The sequence below is a fragment of the Caenorhabditis elegans genome, chromosome X (assembly GCF_000002985.6).
Source record: "Caenorhabditis elegans chromosome X".
In the NCBI taxonomy this organism is placed as follows: domain Eukaryota; kingdom Metazoa; phylum Nematoda; class Chromadorea; order Rhabditida; family Rhabditidae; genus Caenorhabditis; species Caenorhabditis elegans.
Genome location: NC_003284.9, coordinates 5714145 through 5730691, shown reverse-complemented (window position 1 = coordinate 5730691; position 16547 = coordinate 5714145). Strand labels below are relative to the sequence as shown.

At 37.1% G+C, this 16547-nt stretch overlaps 3 protein-coding genes and 5 non-coding genes across 9 annotated transcripts; 2 read left to right on the top strand and 6 right to left on the bottom strand.

Annotated features, from left to right (window-relative positions):
* Positions 1-670: 670 nt before the first annotated feature.
* Positions 671-813, bottom strand: C41G11.20. Its single transcript, NR_071114.1, has one exon. It is a non-coding gene; the product is annotated as an Unclassified non-coding RNA C41G11.20 (non-coding RNA).
* Positions 814-971: 158 nt separating this feature from the next.
* On the bottom strand, positions 972-1092 carry C41G11.18. The gene has a single exon (NR_071113.1). It is a non-coding gene; the product is annotated as an Unclassified non-coding RNA C41G11.18 (non-coding RNA).
* Positions 1093-1509: 417 nt separating this feature from the next.
* C41G11.15 lies at positions 1510-1732 on the bottom strand. The gene has a single exon (NR_071112.1). It is a non-coding gene; the product is annotated as an Unclassified non-coding RNA C41G11.15 (non-coding RNA).
* On the top strand, positions 1669-10252 carry rgs-6 (Regulator of G-protein signaling rgs-6). Of its 2 annotated transcripts, none has more exons than NM_001307892.4 (12): positions 1669-2189; positions 3433-3564; positions 3608-3763; positions 3810-3939; positions 4148-4231; positions 4406-4566; positions 6386-6612; positions 7003-7196; positions 7814-8013; positions 8114-8215; positions 8264-8389; positions 9289-10252. In NM_001307892.4, exons 1-12 carry the CDS (start codon positions 2055-2057, stop codon positions 9802-9804), a joined length of 2163 nt encoding a protein of 720 aa, NP_001294821.1. In that variant the 5' UTR covers positions 1669-2054; the 3' UTR covers positions 9805-10252. The 2 variants fall into 2 exon arrangements, with proteins under 2 accessions (NP_001294821.1, NP_001294820.1); NM_001307891.4 differs by having other exon boundaries at positions 2036-2189; positions 8264-8431; positions 9289-9951.
* C41G11.9 lies at positions 4197-4346 on the bottom strand. The gene has a single exon (NR_071111.1). It is a non-coding gene; the product is annotated as an Unclassified non-coding RNA C41G11.9 (non-coding RNA).
* On the bottom strand, positions 8463-8649 carry C41G11.11. Its single transcript, NR_071110.1, has one exon. It is a non-coding gene; the product is annotated as an Unclassified non-coding RNA C41G11.11 (non-coding RNA).
* Positions 10253-10423: 171 nt separating the features above from the next.
* Positions 10424-13154, top strand: C41G11.1 (Calcineurin-like phosphoesterase domain-containing protein). The gene is made up of 8 exons (NM_001038442.7): positions 10424-10588; positions 11151-11317; positions 11371-11580; positions 11634-11749; positions 11796-11914; positions 11960-12090; positions 12136-12374; positions 12862-13154. The coding sequence occupies exons 1-8, from the start codon at positions 10504-10506 to the stop codon at positions 13082-13084; spliced, it is 1290 nt and encodes a 429-aa protein (NP_001033531.1). The 5' UTR covers positions 10424-10503; the 3' UTR covers positions 13085-13154.
* On the bottom strand, positions 13130-16170 carry cyp-43A1 (Cytochrome P450). The gene is made up of 9 exons (NM_076560.12): positions 16056-16170; positions 15762-16008; positions 15220-15345; positions 15081-15175; positions 14881-15032; positions 14548-14831; positions 13670-13899; positions 13480-13623; positions 13130-13434 (listed from the first exon to the last, which is right to left on the bottom strand). Exons 1-9 carry the CDS (start codon positions 16106-16108, stop codon positions 13185-13187), a joined length of 1581 nt encoding a protein of 526 aa, NP_508961.3. The 5' UTR covers positions 16109-16170; the 3' UTR covers positions 13130-13184.
* Between the last annotated feature and the right edge of the window lie 377 nt (positions 16171-16547).

The window sequence follows — 16547 nt, the reverse complement described above, 5'->3', positions numbered from 1 at the left end:
GTCAGGTCGTGTACATGCTCTCTGCCTTGCCTCAGCCACTGTTTACTTTGATGAATCACTTTTCGTAGAACCAAAATGTAAACGAATTTGGCAGGAATCTTTTCCGGCTTTCGCTGTTTTTAGATCAGTGCTTCATACCTTGATTTTTTTAATGACAAATGTTGTAAATTTAGACAGTTTTTCATTTTTCGATTGCCTTCAATTCGTTCAACAACTTTTATATTTTTGAACAAAACCCTTTTGAATCGTCAAAATTAACCTTTTTAGACATTGTTCGCTAACACAAAGTTCTGAACACTTAAAAATTAAAAAAAATTGCGCAAAAGGCAATTTCTTGAGCAACATTGTGAAGGAACTGGTTTTATTCAGAAATTAAAAGAACTGAATAACTGGTACTATATTCTTCATTTCTGAAATGTTGCCTACACCTTTTTCCTGATATTTTTTGATTCTTCATTTAGTTTAATGTCATTAGTATTCCGATGTGTTTCAAAAATTTAGCGGAAAAAAATGTTATTATGGTATGTTCCTGAAACTGAAGCACTTGTATGCAGAACTGTGCATTATGAATATTGCTCGTGATCTGGCAATTGTCTTGAGCTGTGCATTGTGATTTTTCAACAAATTTAGATTCTCTTGTTCGTGTGTCTACACAGCGAAGACTTAAAGACCTAATCTGAATCGCGTGTCGCAAAACTCATTCATTCAACTAGAAGCACAGGAAATGTCTGTGCTCAGTTATATTTGCGTGGAGAGTAGTGCGGATCATTAAGCCTACGACAATCAAATAGTGAGCCCTGAAGAAAGGAAAAAAAAAGAAGAAGACGACGACGAAGTTGAAGAAGAAGAAGAAAACGAAGAAGTAGAAGGAGGGACACTTGTTGTCGTCCCGTACTCTGTGTGTAGCAGCGTCTGGCAAAGTATGTGCAGGCAATGGGCAATGCTTTTATCTATCGACCTGTGCTTGTAGAGGGACGAGCAACACTAGTGGATATTGGCCTACTGCTTGCAACTGCCTCCTGCCTTGGGGCGCTTCTACATAAGCATGACAGAATAGAGAGTTGCGCGACAACGACGACACGAAAGAAGAAGAAGGTGGAGAAGAAGGCGACGACGACGACCGATGAAGATCGAAGCAGCAGAAACAGCAGCTAGTCCTTCACGTTCTTCTTCTTCTTCCTTTTCTGCTCTTCTGCTTCTCTCTGCCCAAACTTATTCTTTTTGTTTTCTCTGTTTAGAACTCTCCGCCTTTTTTTCATTTCCAATAGTAGCCTCTCCGTAACTGTCTGCTCGTCTCTCATGTCGTTGCACTCCCCGCATTTTCGCATTTCGCGCAACCCATGTCGCACCCTTGCCGCCGCTCACACAAATCGTTTTTCGGAAAAAGACGCCACAGCGTGCGCGAGCCTTCTCTCTCTCCACGTCCCTCTTTCTGCCTTTCAGACCTCCATCATCGTCGTGTATGTATGTCTTCAGTATTTGCCGCACACGCCACCCTCTCCACATGCGTGGTAGTCGTCTTCCTCCTCTCCTCCTTGCTACTTCTTCTTCTTCTCCTGCTCCTGCTTCTAGTCCTCTTCTTCGTTTTTCCACTCCCTCCCACGGCACTCACTGCCATTGAGCATTTCATTCGCGCACTCAGCCATCCATGCGTGAGTTTTGCTGTGAGTTATGTTTCATGAGTTGTGTGTGCGCGGGCGTGAGTGTAGTGAGCGAGAGAGCTTGAAAGAATGAGAAAGAGAGAAAAAAGAGGCGCGCGAAGCGATAACTAATACCACTTTTTTACATCAACGACTACTATTACTACGACTCATGCAAGGCTATTATTTGCATTTTGTCTTGAAACATGTTTTTCCTTGTGTCTATGCACGTCTATAATAACAGAAGATGAACATTGACGCGGATTAATGTACATCTTTGCTTTTTTCTGTCACTAAATTCAACTTTTCAACCGAAAAACTTCATATGTATATTTTGTGGAGTGATCGTTTTTAAATGAGAAAAACGAGTATACTATTGATTTTTTGGTTTTCAGCACTGTCGGTCATTGATAAATGTCGACTCCTTGCTCAGGAAACGAGCCGGCCACACCAACAAATACCTCACCTAATAATGAAACTTCAAATTCGTGCTTATCAATGGGCGTTGGTGTGGCATCCAATGAGACGAACTCCTCGAGAGAGTTGAAGGTAAGTAGTGGTTTTTGATACAATTTTTTGAACACTTGATGTCAGAAAATAGAAAAATTATGTTAACTATGTAAGATTCTACAACAATAAGATGTTTCAAAAATGAGAGCAAAAAGATCGAATATCGGTTGTGAGGGGTCCTAATTATTCGTTTTTTTTGGTCGCTGCTTCAAACCAACACAAATCTTATTAAATCGTGTCCTCGACATGTCCTTTTTTGTTTTTTCCTTGTTGTCTCCACCCCAAATTTCGGTTTCTACGGACATTTAGAAAAAAAACGTTCAGTTGCTGTATATTCACTTCTTTCGTTTCCCGGCGTCTGTGAATATGGATCTGGTTGTGAGTTTTTGGTTTTGTATACACTAGGCCTTGATGCATACTTTAAACTTAAGTAAATAGGCATTGTTTTAATGCAAGAATCATTATATTTTTATGACATTGTTCAAGTTAAAACGTGTTTGATCTCTACCGACAAACTTCGAAATTGGATCCAGATGTTCCGACCCAAAGTCAAAAAAATTTTCTGCCAAGTACAATAAAAAAACGTTTTCTTTTGTTCGGGAGAATATTAAAAGCTTGACATCAATAGCTCATAGAAATGTTGCTTAATGCCTTTTTTGTTAAGCTGTTCGTCAATAAGTTTCGTTTTTGTCATAGATTTGAAAAGGATGAGTCTGTGCGATACTTGTTCTTTTTTGTTCAAAAGACAGGGGTTTGCTATAATCCTCAATGCCCTTTCACAACGCGAATTACACGTTCTTTTCTCTCTTTTTCTACCGCCAATATAAAAAAGGATATTTATTTCAGTACTAATATTGATTTGAAATAAAGGGTCTCTTATTTTTTTCTGGCGCCGGTCGGATCATTTGTTTTTTTCCAGTGTGGGATGTCGTTGAGGGGCGGAGCTCTCTAGACTGCTCACGACGACTGAGCACAGCCGTCCTCCGTCCGGGTTGAAGGAGAAAAAAAAAGAGAACTGGGTGGAGAAGTTAAAAGAGAGAAGGAGTTGACTAACAAATCATCTGGAATTTGTCCGTTCCCCAGTCAATGTGGCAAAAAAAGCGGGGGGAAGACAACGGATCGCCAGTAGTTTTGTGGCCAAATAAAAAGTCAGGGGTGCTCAGAAGGCTTATGGCCCAAAAGCATATTGTTGATGATGAAGTTGTCAGGAGAAATGAGCAAAATACAACAAACATTTTATATTTGTGACAAGGGATCATTGTATTAAAGTTTATATTTGCAGATCTTCAAGAAAGTCATCCGCGATCCAGTGTTACGGGCTCCATTTCAAGAATTTCTCGAGCAGCAATTTTGTGCAGAGAATTTAAATTTCTATTTAGCTGTAGAGCAGTTTAAAGAAATTCAAGACTTCCAGGTACACATTGAGGGTTCTCTTCATAAATATTTTTCGATTTTAGGAGAGATCATCTTTTGGACGTCGAATATTTGACAGATATTTTGCAATGAATAGTACTGAGCCCGTAAACATTGACAATTCAACAAGCAAGCGAATACGAGAAACTGTTGAAAGTGGTGGATTCCCTTTAGATACTTATGACGTAGCACAATATCAGGTTTGAAATTTAAAAGTCTTATAGATGATACTGAGTTTTCTTCCAGATTCTTCACTTGTTGAAGTACGATTGCTGGCCACGTTTCTTACGATCCACAAACAACTCTCAACCATCTTTCACAGATGAAGAACTAGCGGCGGATGATGAAGATAAAAATGGGCATAGCCAACCAACCTGTGGGTTTTTCTTTGAACAACGGGTGGACCAAACACGGACAACAAAAAGGAAAGAAAAAATGAGAGAGAGAGAGAGAGAGAGAGAGAGAGAGAGAGAGAGAGAGAGAGAGAGAGAGAGAGAGAGAGAGAGAGAGAGAGAGAGAGAGAGAGACAGACTGGGGAATGAAATTGAAAGAGATACGTCATGATGAATCGCGTTTTTTTCCAGCCCTCAATAATACGAACGAATTTGAAGCAGCTGCGCAACAGTCGCAGCCTGCTCCAAACGCACCAGCAGCGACAAAGGAAAAACGTAAGTCAATTCTTTGGCACGGTTTGGATCGGTTTTCGCGCCGATTGCGACGCGGTGATAGCAACACGGCCACTAATTGTGACGACGATGCCGACGCCAGCGCGTCCGGCTCGGCGGTTGGTGGAAGAGGTGTTGTCGGGTCAGCCGGATCAAAACGACGATATATCTTCGCAGCATCGAAGCAATACAGTATGCCGGCTGAGATGACGTCTCCCGTGAAGAAGAACTCGCTGTCGCCGACGCATCTACGACGATGTCGACCTGTGGAGCCGAAGCACTGCCAGCTGATGATTGGGGATCAATTCAATACGGAAACGGTTACACTCAGCGATCCGGTAAGTTTCTATCCTGTGAATTTTTTTGTTCTTGTTCAGTCTGGCATGTTATTATTGGCGTAATGTTTCATTTTAGTTTCTCTAACGAGAGTGTTTTTTTTTGGTATCCAGAAAGTTATAGTTTCAATTGAATAATCTACTGCAGTAGAGATTTTCAATTCAAATTCAAGTCTTTCCCGATTTGATGTTTTCCATTCCGAATACTCACACATGCCTAACTAAAAACCCAATAAAATAGTAAACCAAAAAAAAATTCCCCTATTTTTTAGGGATCCTATGTGTTTTTGTAGATATTAGCGATTGAAAATTTAGACAGAAGCTTCAAATTTCCTGTTTCAAAAAATAGCTGTTACATTTTTAGTTGCTTTTTTGCATATATCTCAATACACCTTCACATAATACATAATAGATATCTTAACATCAAATTGATGGAAATTAGATTTTGAACCCAGAATTTCCAAATCTTGCCTATAATTCTCTGGACACCAAACAAGACTCCCTAGCTAGTAAATGTCCTCAAAATGATTGTAAGAATGCACTAATATAGTTTTGTTGTGAAAACAATTGGGATTCGCTACAGTAAAATTGCTTTGATTAGCTTAGCTATTATGGTTATTTATGTTTAGCTAAAATTTTGATTCTTAAATTAAAAATTGAAGCAACACTATGTAGAAAAAAAATCATTTTTGATCTGCCTGGATGCCAGGAAGTTGCTAGGTAGCTTCTTGATCTCAAAATGTTGTCAAAAAAATGCAAAATTTTGAAAATGAATTGTTAAACATGGGCAAAAATTTGAAAAAAAGTCAGGGCGTTGCCCCCAACTGATCTACTTATAAAACCCACCAATGACCTTTTTCTTAATCCGTGACTAAATTCTACTGCAATTCATCCTTTTATTTTTCTTAATCAAAACATAAGTTGAAAGAAAAAAAACTAAGGGTCCCAATTAGTGTCCAAGTAGTAGAAGCCTTCGCGTTTTCACCATAAAACATTTCCGGAAATACGCGTCGCCTGCACCGGCTTCTCTTCTTTTCTTTTTCTCTCGCCTCTTAGCTTAAAAAACTTCATCGAGAATTTATGATGTTGCCTCAAGGATGGCTTCTCAGAACGAGAAAAAAAGAGGAAAATTATACTTTTCGCCGAGAAAGGTGTTTGCTCTCAATTTTGATAGAGGGGAAATGAAATATATATACATGAACGCATGTTTTTGTCTTTCAGTGCTTGGTTTTAGTTTTTGTATGTGTTTATTAATATGTGCAGATATCTGTACTCACGTACACGAGTGTTGTTTGTGCAAAAGGATGGGCCGCCCCAACTTTTACGACGCCTCCGGGGAGTTAAGGGGATGCTGGTGGTTGTGGAATTTAATTAGGGAAATTGAATACATCGGCGCCGAAGCGCGCCATGCAAAAACGGGCAAAATGGACGAATAGCGGCGGTATTGGATTTTGATCAGTCCCCGTGAAAATTAGGAGCATGTCGGAAATTAAACTTTCCCGCAATAATTCACCCCCAAAACACTCGTTTTGAAGGTAACCTATGCAGAAATATTTAAAAACAGTTCCATATTGCATTTCCCAACAGGCCGTACTCCACCTTTAATTTAAATTTACCGCTTCTTTGGTGGGCAAAAAATTCGAAACTTTCAACACTTTCAAAAAGTGTGAAGTTGATGAAGTGCATGAAACAATTCAAGCTTGAACAAATTTCCTTTTTTGTGTTAGTTCAAAACTCGCGGTGAAAACGGAACGTAGAACTATAATAAAACTAAATCTAAAAAGGGATTTCCTTTTAAAGAAAAATGAAATAATTTTTTCAGACAATGTCGGTTCGTCGATGGACGCAAGAAATGGCGGATGCACAGGGAATGGATCGGATGCACGTCGAGGTTGTAGACGCCGAGACTGGAAGCACTATTGATCCAGCCAGACAGGCAATCGACGCGCTACAATCCCGTGCACTCCGACTTGTTCCTGTCGTCTCGTTCATCATCGAATTTCTGCCCGCCAACTTTTCGTTCAAAAATCCAGCGTCAACGCCAACAAAGTGAGTTTCATTTCCGTCACAATGTTTTTATTCAATTTTCAATTTTCTAATATTGGCAAGTAATGAAATTTAGAATATTACAGCTGTTACACGTTTTCGTTTTCTGGGAAGAATACGATTGTGTGGTGTTCGGTAATCTAATATAATCATCCACCCAATTTCCCCTTCCTTGCGCGCCGTTCATTTTATTTTTCAATTTTAAGTATTACATTGAGCATGATCATAGAACCTTGTTAGAAATTAAATTCCACCGCCTTTTTCGAAAGGGAAATACAAGATCAACGAAAAAAAACTCCCAAATAGAACTAGTTTCCGGATTTTTTTAGCATTTCCATTTTCATCTAGACGATTTCCGGTTGCACTTTGCAGGAAATGCCTTTTTTTTTCCAGATTGGTCTGCATTCGTGCTCGACACTCTTTATCGACGGGAGCAGTATTAAGACCGTTACTTCACAAGTATACGCTAGACCCTCAAGTAACACGAATAGTTTTAAATGGTTCTTTGGAGCAAGTTAAACGGTCTTGTGCTGTTGGACAAGTGTCGCAAAAATGTTTGACAGTTATGTCAGAAGCTCAATATAGTGGTAAGTGATAGGGAACAATGAAAGAGTAGTGATATATACCTTTAAAAATATATATGTTTAGACTGATCATTAGTATCATCAGACTCACTCGATAGGTGCCACCGGACTTTTGAATAAAACACGGTTCACCAAAAAACCTTTGCAGCAAGCCCCTGCAGCTTCCCAAAGCAAGAGAGGCGGTCTACTATCGGTGCTCTGAGGAAATGTGTGGTTGTATCAGACCAAAATAATTTTTTTTTGTGAATACATATAATTTCTGTGATTTATAATAAGTTTGGAAGAATTCTGAAAATCTGAAATTTTTATGACCATAATTAATTAATTGAAGCATGAAATTGATTTTTAGAAAACTTTTCAAACTTTTTTAAAAATCACAAAAGTGTATTAAGTATTGGCAACAAACGTAATTCCTATTTGATACAATCACAAAACTGTGCACCAGGCCACCGATAGTATGCCGCTTCTTCTGCTCTTCTGCTCATTTTCGTATTTTGAAGTCTAACCGTTTAACCGTTTCTCAACGCGTGCTATCAAATGAACCATTTCTTGTTCAAAAGTCCAATGACACTTTTAGATTCTTTCCTAGTAAGAAAAAACACGCAAAATATTTTTTTCAGATCGAGTAAACGCGGGAAAAGTAAGCCTACCGCCACGAGATCCAATTCTGTCTCAGTTGCCGAGCACGATCTACGAGCAAAACAACTTTCCATTCCATCAGAACGGTGATATCTCGTATTGCGAGATTCCTAACGAGTCTGAACGTAACAAGCACGCACATTTGCAGCATGACGGGCCTAATGCGGCTCATCAACAAAAGGTTAGTAAACCGAGAACATCAAATCGGTGAGGGAAGGCGGAAAAATATGAGAAACTGCGTATATAAGTTTAGTTTCTAAAATGATTATTGAATATTACAGGAGTACACGTTGAGTATTTTCAACAAGTTTGTTCGAAAAGCCTCGCATGCAGTGTCAAAGAGCGATCCCAACCCATCAGCAGGAACCAGTCAGGACAGAATGGTACAGTTCTCTATTCAGTAAATTTTGATTCGAAAATTAAGTTTTCAGGCGTCTGGAGTTTACTCACCAGCAACCGGCGGGCCATCATTTGCAAGTCGTGCAGCTGCTGGCACCAATTTCGGTGGATCAGCAAATCAAGTAAATGCAGGCAGCGCCAGTACATCATCTAACAATGTGAGCGAACCCAGCAAGAACCGGCTGAGCATTTTTAAAAGTGTGAGTGCTAACTGAAAATTCGATGTTAGCGTGTTTAGAACTCAGAGTTAAGATAGAGGTTTTAGTTCTTGCTTAATTCTTTAAAAACAAAACAAAACTGGGACTTTCCACCCGTTGCCCAGCTTTTCGCTCTATTGAATTTTCAATGTGACACGGGCTTTTCTATTATGCATGCATATACTTTTTGCTTGATACACTTTTTTCCAATGTCTACCCCTGTAGGGATATCGGAACATATTAGAGTAACCTTTTTCGAATTTCCTGACGGGGATTTATAGGATTTGATTTGACCTGTATACCGAGAAATAACTTGAATAAGGCGTAGTAACGTCCGCAGTTTTTTTTTTACTTCAAAGAACATGAGTCGTAATGACCAAACCTAACTGTAAACATTTTTATTAAATGTTTCTAAATTCTTAATGATTTTTTTAAAAGTTTTTTTTGTAAAAAAATCATTTTGTAAAAATTTCATATTGTAAGTTTTCCGGAGCTAACCGTTTTTCGGCAAATTTAGCTGTTTTTTCTTAATTTTCATTTTCTGATGCCATGCCTTTGAAAGTCGAAAAACGGTAAACTCGAACAAAGTAGACGCGGTGCAAAACTTAAAAAATAATTCAAAAAATTGGAAACAATAAAAAAAAATTAAACAGTTATATTCGACCATTCGGATCGATTTTCTTTGACTTTCTATGAATTTCTACAGATTTTCTAAGAGCGAAAAGCAACTGACTGACGCCACTCCACTTTTAAATTGCAAAATATAGATAAAACGCATTAAATTAATTTTAATACTGGTTTTGGTGATTTCATAACCTTTTTAAAATGTTATGCTTATCGGCACACAAACATTATTTCAGAAAACGGAGAAAAAAGTAGTCAAGCCTGAATCAGAAAAAGAGAAGCTGAAGCCTCGGTCAGATGACATACCAACAACGTCCACTTCAACTCCTATGGCAGTTGAAACAAAACCGAATGGTAGCCGAACTACTGAAGAACCATTGAAACGGATGGGCAAGAGCGGCGACGATGGATCTCAGGAACCGCAAGGCATTCGACACCCGGCAATCTTTTCCACAAAAATAGGCGACGAGGCGGCGGCGGCTGCGGCTGGAGCATCCCCGTCAACATCAGCACCGTCAACGTCGACATCTGTTCAGACGAAAACAACGACATCTCCCACTAAGTCGCCGACATCCACGACAATCACAACATCCGGAACGACGACATCGGCGACGAGTTCAGTCGCCACTGCGCCGCCACCTGTATTACACGCAATGAGGTCCGCATCGACTCCAGCAACAAGTTCACAATTAACGGGTGGCGGAGGTGGTAATCCGCGGGAGTCTTCTTGGCAAACTGCAGCATATGTATAGATGAAATTGTTATTGAATTGATGCCGGTGTCTTCTTTTGATTCTTTCTCCATTCTATCATTTTACATTTCCTATTTATTTTCATTGAACGCAACCTGGAGCTAGTGTTTATGTATTGTTTATAAATTCGAAACATAAACAGTGTTTTTTTTTAAATTCGTAATTTTTATGATATCTCTTTATCATTAATCTTTTCCATATTTTCTTTCTATTTCCCATCTAAACACTTTTTGCAATTCTTTCTAGTCAATTTCAATTCCTCTCATTCTTTCCAACTACCAGTGTCTATGAAAAAAGATCGCACAATCAAAACTTTTCATTCTCAAATCAAAACGATTCGATTCAAAAAGTCTTCATTAAGAAAAACTGAAACTACACGTAATATCTAATATGTAACAATAACTTATTATGTACTTTTGTTCTTATAGTGTCAATAAATGTTACATGTAACTGAACTTGGATGCCAATTTCCTAACTCAATGCTGAAAAAATAAATCGTATAGCTGTTTGAGAAGGGGGTGCAGAAAGAAAAAGAAGACAACGAAGAAGAAGAAGTCATTGTTTATATCATGTGGGGTGGGTGAAAAGAGATGGTTTAATCAACAAATTCCATTCGTTTTAATATAAATATTTCGAGAACAAACACAATTTTCAAGCATTTTATTCCTCAACACTTTTCAGTTAAATATTCATTTCGTTCATGCGCCAAGAAATTATGCTGGCGATATTTATTACAATTTTATTCATTTCTACTGTAATATCTCAGGAGAATGGAACCATCACAGGTTGGAAATATAGATTGAAGCATGTACTTCGTATATATACAAAGAACGATATTTCAAGTTTTGAGGTCAAATTTGGCCGGGCAGGTTTCGGCCAGGCCCTGAAAGCGAGCTGCCTCTCATGAAAGAAAATCTCTACATTTGTCTGAAAACTTTTAATGTAGTTCTTTTAACAAAGCTCTTAAATTTTTGAAAAAACTTTCTACAACTGTCTGAAGATTTTGGAAAATTTTTGGGCATTACTAAAAAAGTTTCTGACTTTTCTAAAAATTTTGTTTCGAGATGGCTGAAGAACTTTCTGAGGCATTTTTGTCGTTTTCGTGATGCCCACTTCTACATCCTGCCCAGATCTCAAAGATCCCATTTTTCTCACTATGGCATAATGCGAACTCCGTAAATGAACTGTGATGCGATCTACTGTTCAATCATATTTCAAAAGTTGTTTCAAAAATTCTGATATTGATTTTTGAAATTAAGATTTCAAAAAAAAAAGCCCTGGATTCAATGTTTACTGAAAATTAAAAAAGAAACATTTAAAAAATTTAATATAAATTCATTTTTTAAGAAATTCCACAAGAAGTTCTGGATAATTCTACAGCTACATCAATTCCAGAAGAAATATTAACATTCCTATTAATGGGTGATACTCAATTTCATTTCCCATGTGAACAAGACAATGTGCAGTGTAAACATGTTTCGAAAAAAAATAGAGCCCGTTTCTTTTTGGACAATGTAAATAACATGACAATATTATTATAATTATTCCAAATGAATAAAAACTTTAGGAACTTGAATTCCTACCAGGGGTTGAAGTTAATGAAACAGTGCGGCAGGGTAAGGAATCAACTACCACGTTGGAGAGCAGGTTTGCAAATCGTGTGCAGCGACAAGCTCTTGATGCATTAATTGGGAGTATGGACTACAAGCCGGCAGCATTGATTATTAATGGCGATTTGACTGATTTTGGGCATCTTCATCAGTTACACGAGTTTCGGGTAAGTTTTGAAGTAAAGACTATGAAAAAAGGTGTTGACTCTTCTATATTCAGAAAGTCTGGTACGACAATTTTCCTATTCCATTACTGTTGGGATTAGGGAATCATGATTACGACAACAATGTCAACGACTGTGTTCTTAACTTTTGTGCGCATACAATGCTCTCATGGTTAGCAATTTACTTTAGCTAACTTTTCAAAAAAAAATTAATTCAGGTATACCGACTATGTGAAAAACCATTCGATTGTTGCTGACATTACGCGAAAGCCGGTAAACATGGATGTTGAGTACACTGGAAGTTTGGCTTACACTGAAAGAGTTTGCTCCAAAAACGGTATCAGAAGTAGTCAGTTAAAATACGAGATACTTTAGTTTTAAGGAAAAATGTGTGCTTTTGTAATTCAACTCAATAACGCCATTGACTACAATGTGACAGTATCTTCCCTGTTTGTCAACTGGAACTTGGTTCCACCGATCGAATATCTTAGCAAGGAACTTATAATTCTTAGTGTACAGGGTCTTGAAATTTTATTCACGCAATTTCAAACATTTTAGAATACATCTCTCCCAATCCTCGTCAACTTGCACCAATGCTCAGGCACTCGTAGCGTGAAGGTCAAACGGATGTTAAACAGTTGGATGTTAAATATGAAGGCAACTTTTAAATCCAATCAAAAAGTGCCACGGCTTGGAGTCTTTTATGCACATGTGCATGGTAGACACGAAGTTGTTTTGGAGTGCATGGGAGGGTACAAAATCCCATTTGTGTACATAGGGAGTGTACCAAATAACAGGTAATTAACAAAATGTTTAGGGTCCAATTTTATTGCTCTATAAATGTTCTTAAAATGTGTAGCAAAATTTGTTTAAAACTTACAAACACGCTCAGACTATTAATAAAGTTTTATGGCGGCTGAAAGTTTAAAAGGATTGCGTTAATTTTTTAAAAGTTCAAAAACTTTGACCATTTGGTCTTGTCCGAAAATTAGCGACTGGAATTTAGTTTTTATTCCATATAATCATGCAATAAAACCGAATATCATCCTAGAACACTCCGAAAAATATTTTGGTATTATAGAAATTTTTGTTCACTTTTAGTGCTATTCCCTTTTTAAAAAAAATGAAAGGACGATCCGTTATTCAAGTGCTATGCACTGCGGATCTGGGATTCAGGTACACTGCCTGGTGGTGATCCCTCTGGGCTGTAATTTTTAGGCTGATTTTAGTTATAATATATAGTCTTGAAACAGTGTCATATAATAAATTGATTTTTCAATTCAGGTTCTCTAAATTGGATATAACTTCCCTAAACGCTACTATTACTGGATACAAAGCTCGTGACAGTTTGATGCACAATGGAGAAATGCTGGAAAAGTTGGAGACTGTCAAGCTATGGGGACCTTGCACCGGAACGGAAACTATTCGATTTGAAGATCACGCAACTAGAAAACGACGAAATTTCATTCGCAGAGCTCGAAACCAGGCTCATAAATCTGACAAGTGATTATTAAAAAAAAACCTCTTTTCTTTTGCAATTTATTCAATTTTTGAAATTAATAAATGAACAATTTGTTTTTAAATGTTCATCATATAATATGAGAAGGCTAGCGTTGTTTCAAAACAAGTCCTAATTTATCAGTTGGCCAGATTGTTCCTGTATCTCGGACAGTCATCCGAACCGTTTTCCCGTGTCTGTCGTGAACCGGTGAGTTTGTAAAGACGGAATATTTTTGCAGCATTCGAAAAGCAGTTGTTTTCATTTCCAGCAGTGCAAACCGCATTCCAACGCATTGTCTTGGCCCGACACCAAACGGCATGAATGCCTTTCTTTGTTGTTCGGTTAGATTTTCGAATCTGTGAAAAAGTATTGATAATAACAAAAATATTGTAAAGACCAACCTAGATGGCCGAAAACAATCAACATCGTTTCCCCAAATTTCTCGATCGTGATGAGGGCCCCAGGGGTTAACAACGATTTGTACGTTTTCCAAAAACTGATATTTTCCGATTTTAAATGGCTCCGTGCAAATTCGAGTTTGTAGCCTAAACATTTTCATAACTTGAAAATATTGAACGCATGCAAACTTACGGTGAAGCATGTGGAAAAAGTCGCAATGTTTCAAAAATACAATTTTGGAGTAGTCGAAGAGAAGATACAGTTTCAAAGCTGATTTGTTCCGGTTGATTCTTTATTTCAGCCTCGTAGATTTTGTCCTGAACATCCGGATTATTAGCAAGAAAGTTGAAAAGCAAAGTCAGCGTATTGGATGTAGTGTCAAACCCGGCCACAGAGATAAACTTGCACTGTGCCGTAATTTCCTGAATAATCGTAATTTGAAAATTTAATTATTGTTTTTGAAAAATTTAATTAATTTTTTTGAAAAAAGAAAATCAGAATATCGGAATTTCGATAATTCCACAATTTGAAAGTTATTAAGCTCACCAATTTTAACTCAAGTTTTGATATTTAAAAAACTCGAAAAATTTACAAACTTCTACTGCAGTTTAAACTACAGTAGATACTATGTATTTGTTTTCGTTCTCAAATTTTAATTTGTTTTATTTGATACCGTTTTTTGGGAATTTTCAAATTTTTTAGATATAGTTTTGATCCGTTTCAAAACGTTTGCAAAATGTGGGCAGCATGGTAATTGTCATAAGTTTACTTTGAACAAAATATATACATTTCCAAAAGTTTGTCAGAATTGTTTGAGTGATTTGTTTCCCTGCTGGCACAATAAGAGTGGTATTGAAAAAGTTCCCTACTGCTTACAAATTTTTCGAACGGCAGTTTTGAATTCAAAACTTATTTGAGAAAATTCTGTGTTTTTCAATTATCCGATCATTTTTTGCAGAAATAGCAGAACTATTGATGCATTATTTTTGTTGACGAAGAAGATGTTTGTAGTGAATGACATAAACTTCAGTGTGTTTAACTAGAAGACTACAGACAATCAAGACTCACACCTCATAGGAGATACTCTTCTCGACTTTCACTTTTTTCATATCAATTTGCCCTTCTGCCTTCTCGATCAGCTTCTTCTCATTGTGATGTTCAAAAAAGAATCCGAGCAGACTGTAATGATCGTTTTCCGTGCAGCATATTCCATTATTGTTATCAACATTTTTCCGAGATTGGAAATTGGAGATAAGGTGAAGTAAATAATCCAGGAATTTTTGTTGAGTTGCACTTTTTAGGAAGTGTCCGACAAAACTATTTTTAAAAATTAGCTTTGTTTCTGGGAAGATATCTGCAATTCGTGCCACTGAAATAGCTGTCTAAAACGATACGTGACTCACAAGCAATTTTTTCTGCAGTCGACTTTTGCAGCTCTGCAAAATTTCCAAACGCCTTGCTGAAAACACCCAGAAAGTTATTCACTCTGTGGTTTTTCTCTTTGTGACCATAAGCGCACCGGGCTAACACATAAGACGTATGGTTTTGAAATAAACTGAAAAAAACAATGACTTCATACATAAATAAACACTCTTGTTCAAACCTATGGGAATGATTGATAACAACACTCTGACCATCTGACAGGCTGTTCACGTGATCCATAAATTCAGAAACACAAGTGTCCATGGTTGGAAATAGCTAAACAGAAAAGGATGAGTATCGTGGTTAAACATATGTCTCACCAATTTCAGTTTGACTGTAGACAATCCATAGCTTGTTAGTGTCCGGAGGCGCTTCCAACGCTCACCTTTGGCAGCAAACATGTGAATATTGTCAGATGTAATTGGATCATCGGATAAGATTTCCGGCTGAAATGTCAATATTAATTAGTCTTTTAATTTGTTTTTAGAGTTTACTTGAAGATAATTATTGTAGAATATACAAAGTTTTAGAATTTTTGCAGTATTGCAATAATTTTTCATTTTTGAGCCCTGGTGTACAATCAGGATTGAGCAGCAAATGCAATTCTACAACATGAGCCAGTGTGGCATGCTCTCTCAATATTATTTAGTAAAATTTGGTAATAGAATATTGGAAATGACTTTTTTAGTGTAAACATTTGAAAATAAGCTCAAAGTTATTTGAAAATGTAAAATGGTTATAAAAAAATGTTATCCGGCAACTTCTAATTTTCCGGTCATTTTTAAGCACTTTTTCAGATATTCTAACAGTTGTTCTAACGTTTTGTAAAATTTATAGTCGAAAATTGCCATAAACAACTTACAATTCTAGAATGGAAGCAGTCAAAATGTTCTGTAGATATTGCGTGAATCAAATCAACATTGCTCGTAATAACGACTGGTGTGGCTCCGCGGAGCACAGAAAACGTTTGGTCACCGATCATTGAGCACATTCGTGTGAAATTTTCATGGGCGGCAGAGCTGTCCAGCCACAACAATCCCTTGATTCCGAAAATGTCAAATCTTGGATTTAGGCCGCATTTGTGAAGTGTGTAGTATAATTTAAAATTTCTGAATACTATTTATTGTTGAAAGAAAATAAATCCAAGAGATCTCACCGTAAAAATACATAAGTAAAAATTGCAACCGGTAGCAGAATTAATAAAATCATTGAACCAAATAAGTTGAACAAGTTGTTGATTCAACAAACAATTTCGGCAAATCACAGTCCCACTGTAGCAAGCAAAATGAATATATTGATAAGATAAATTGTCGGGGTAAATGATAACAAATAATACGTGAACCTAACAAGAAAGATGGGTGGATGAAATAAGAAAAAAAGAGTGGTTTGTCAAGAAAATTGGAGAGAGAATGAATGAATGGCAAGAATTTTTGTGAAATAAAAAAATATCAAGAAAAGAACATTTTTGATAAGGATAAAGATAGAAATGATGACAACCAATGTAAATCAAAACTGGCTGCGGATTACTTATTGCGAAATTAGTATTTTTGTTCAATTTTCATCGAACGACTCAAGCAGTGAAAATAATAAAAATCAAAAAACCGAAATGTCTTCGTCTTATGAAATACTTATCAGCCAGGTTTTTTTC

Excerpts from the sequence above, each read along its gene's own strand:
- rgs-6 (NM_001307891.4), top strand. The coding sequence starts at position 2,055 with ATGTCGACTCCTTGCTCAGGAAACGAGCCGGCCACACCAACAAATACC. Across the intron at positions 4,567-6,385 it reads CGGTTACACTCAGCGATCCG|ACAATGTCGGTTCGTCGATG; the intron begins GTAAGTTTCTAT and ends TAATTTTTTCAG. Across the intron at positions 7,197-7,813 it reads GTCAGAAGCTCAATATAGTG|ATCGAGTAAACGCGGGAAAA; the intron begins GTAAGTGATAGG and ends TATTTTTTTCAG.
- C41G11.1 (NM_001038442.7), top strand. The coding sequence starts at position 10,504 with ATGCGCCAAGAAATTATGCTGGCGATATTTATTACAATTTTATTCATT. Across the intron at positions 12,091-12,135 it reads AGGAACTTATAATTCTTAGT|AATACATCTCTCCCAATCCT; the intron begins GTACAGGGTCTT and ends CAAACATTTTAG. Across the intron at positions 12,375-12,861 it reads GGGAGTGTACCAAATAACAG|GTTCTCTAAATTGGATATAA; the intron begins GTAATTAACAAA and ends TTTTCAATTCAG.
- cyp-43A1 (NM_076560.12), bottom strand. The coding sequence starts at position 16,108 with ATGATTTTATTAATTCTGCTACCGGTTGCAATTTTTACTTATGTATTT. Across the intron at positions 16,009-16,055 it reads TTTACTTATGTATTTTTACG|AAATTTTAAATTATACTACA; the intron begins GTGAGATCTCTT and ends AATAGTATTCAG. Across the intron at positions 15,176-15,219 it reads CTACAGTCAAACTGAAATTG|CTATTTCCAACCATGGACAC; the intron begins GTGAGACATATG and ends TTTTCTGTTTAG.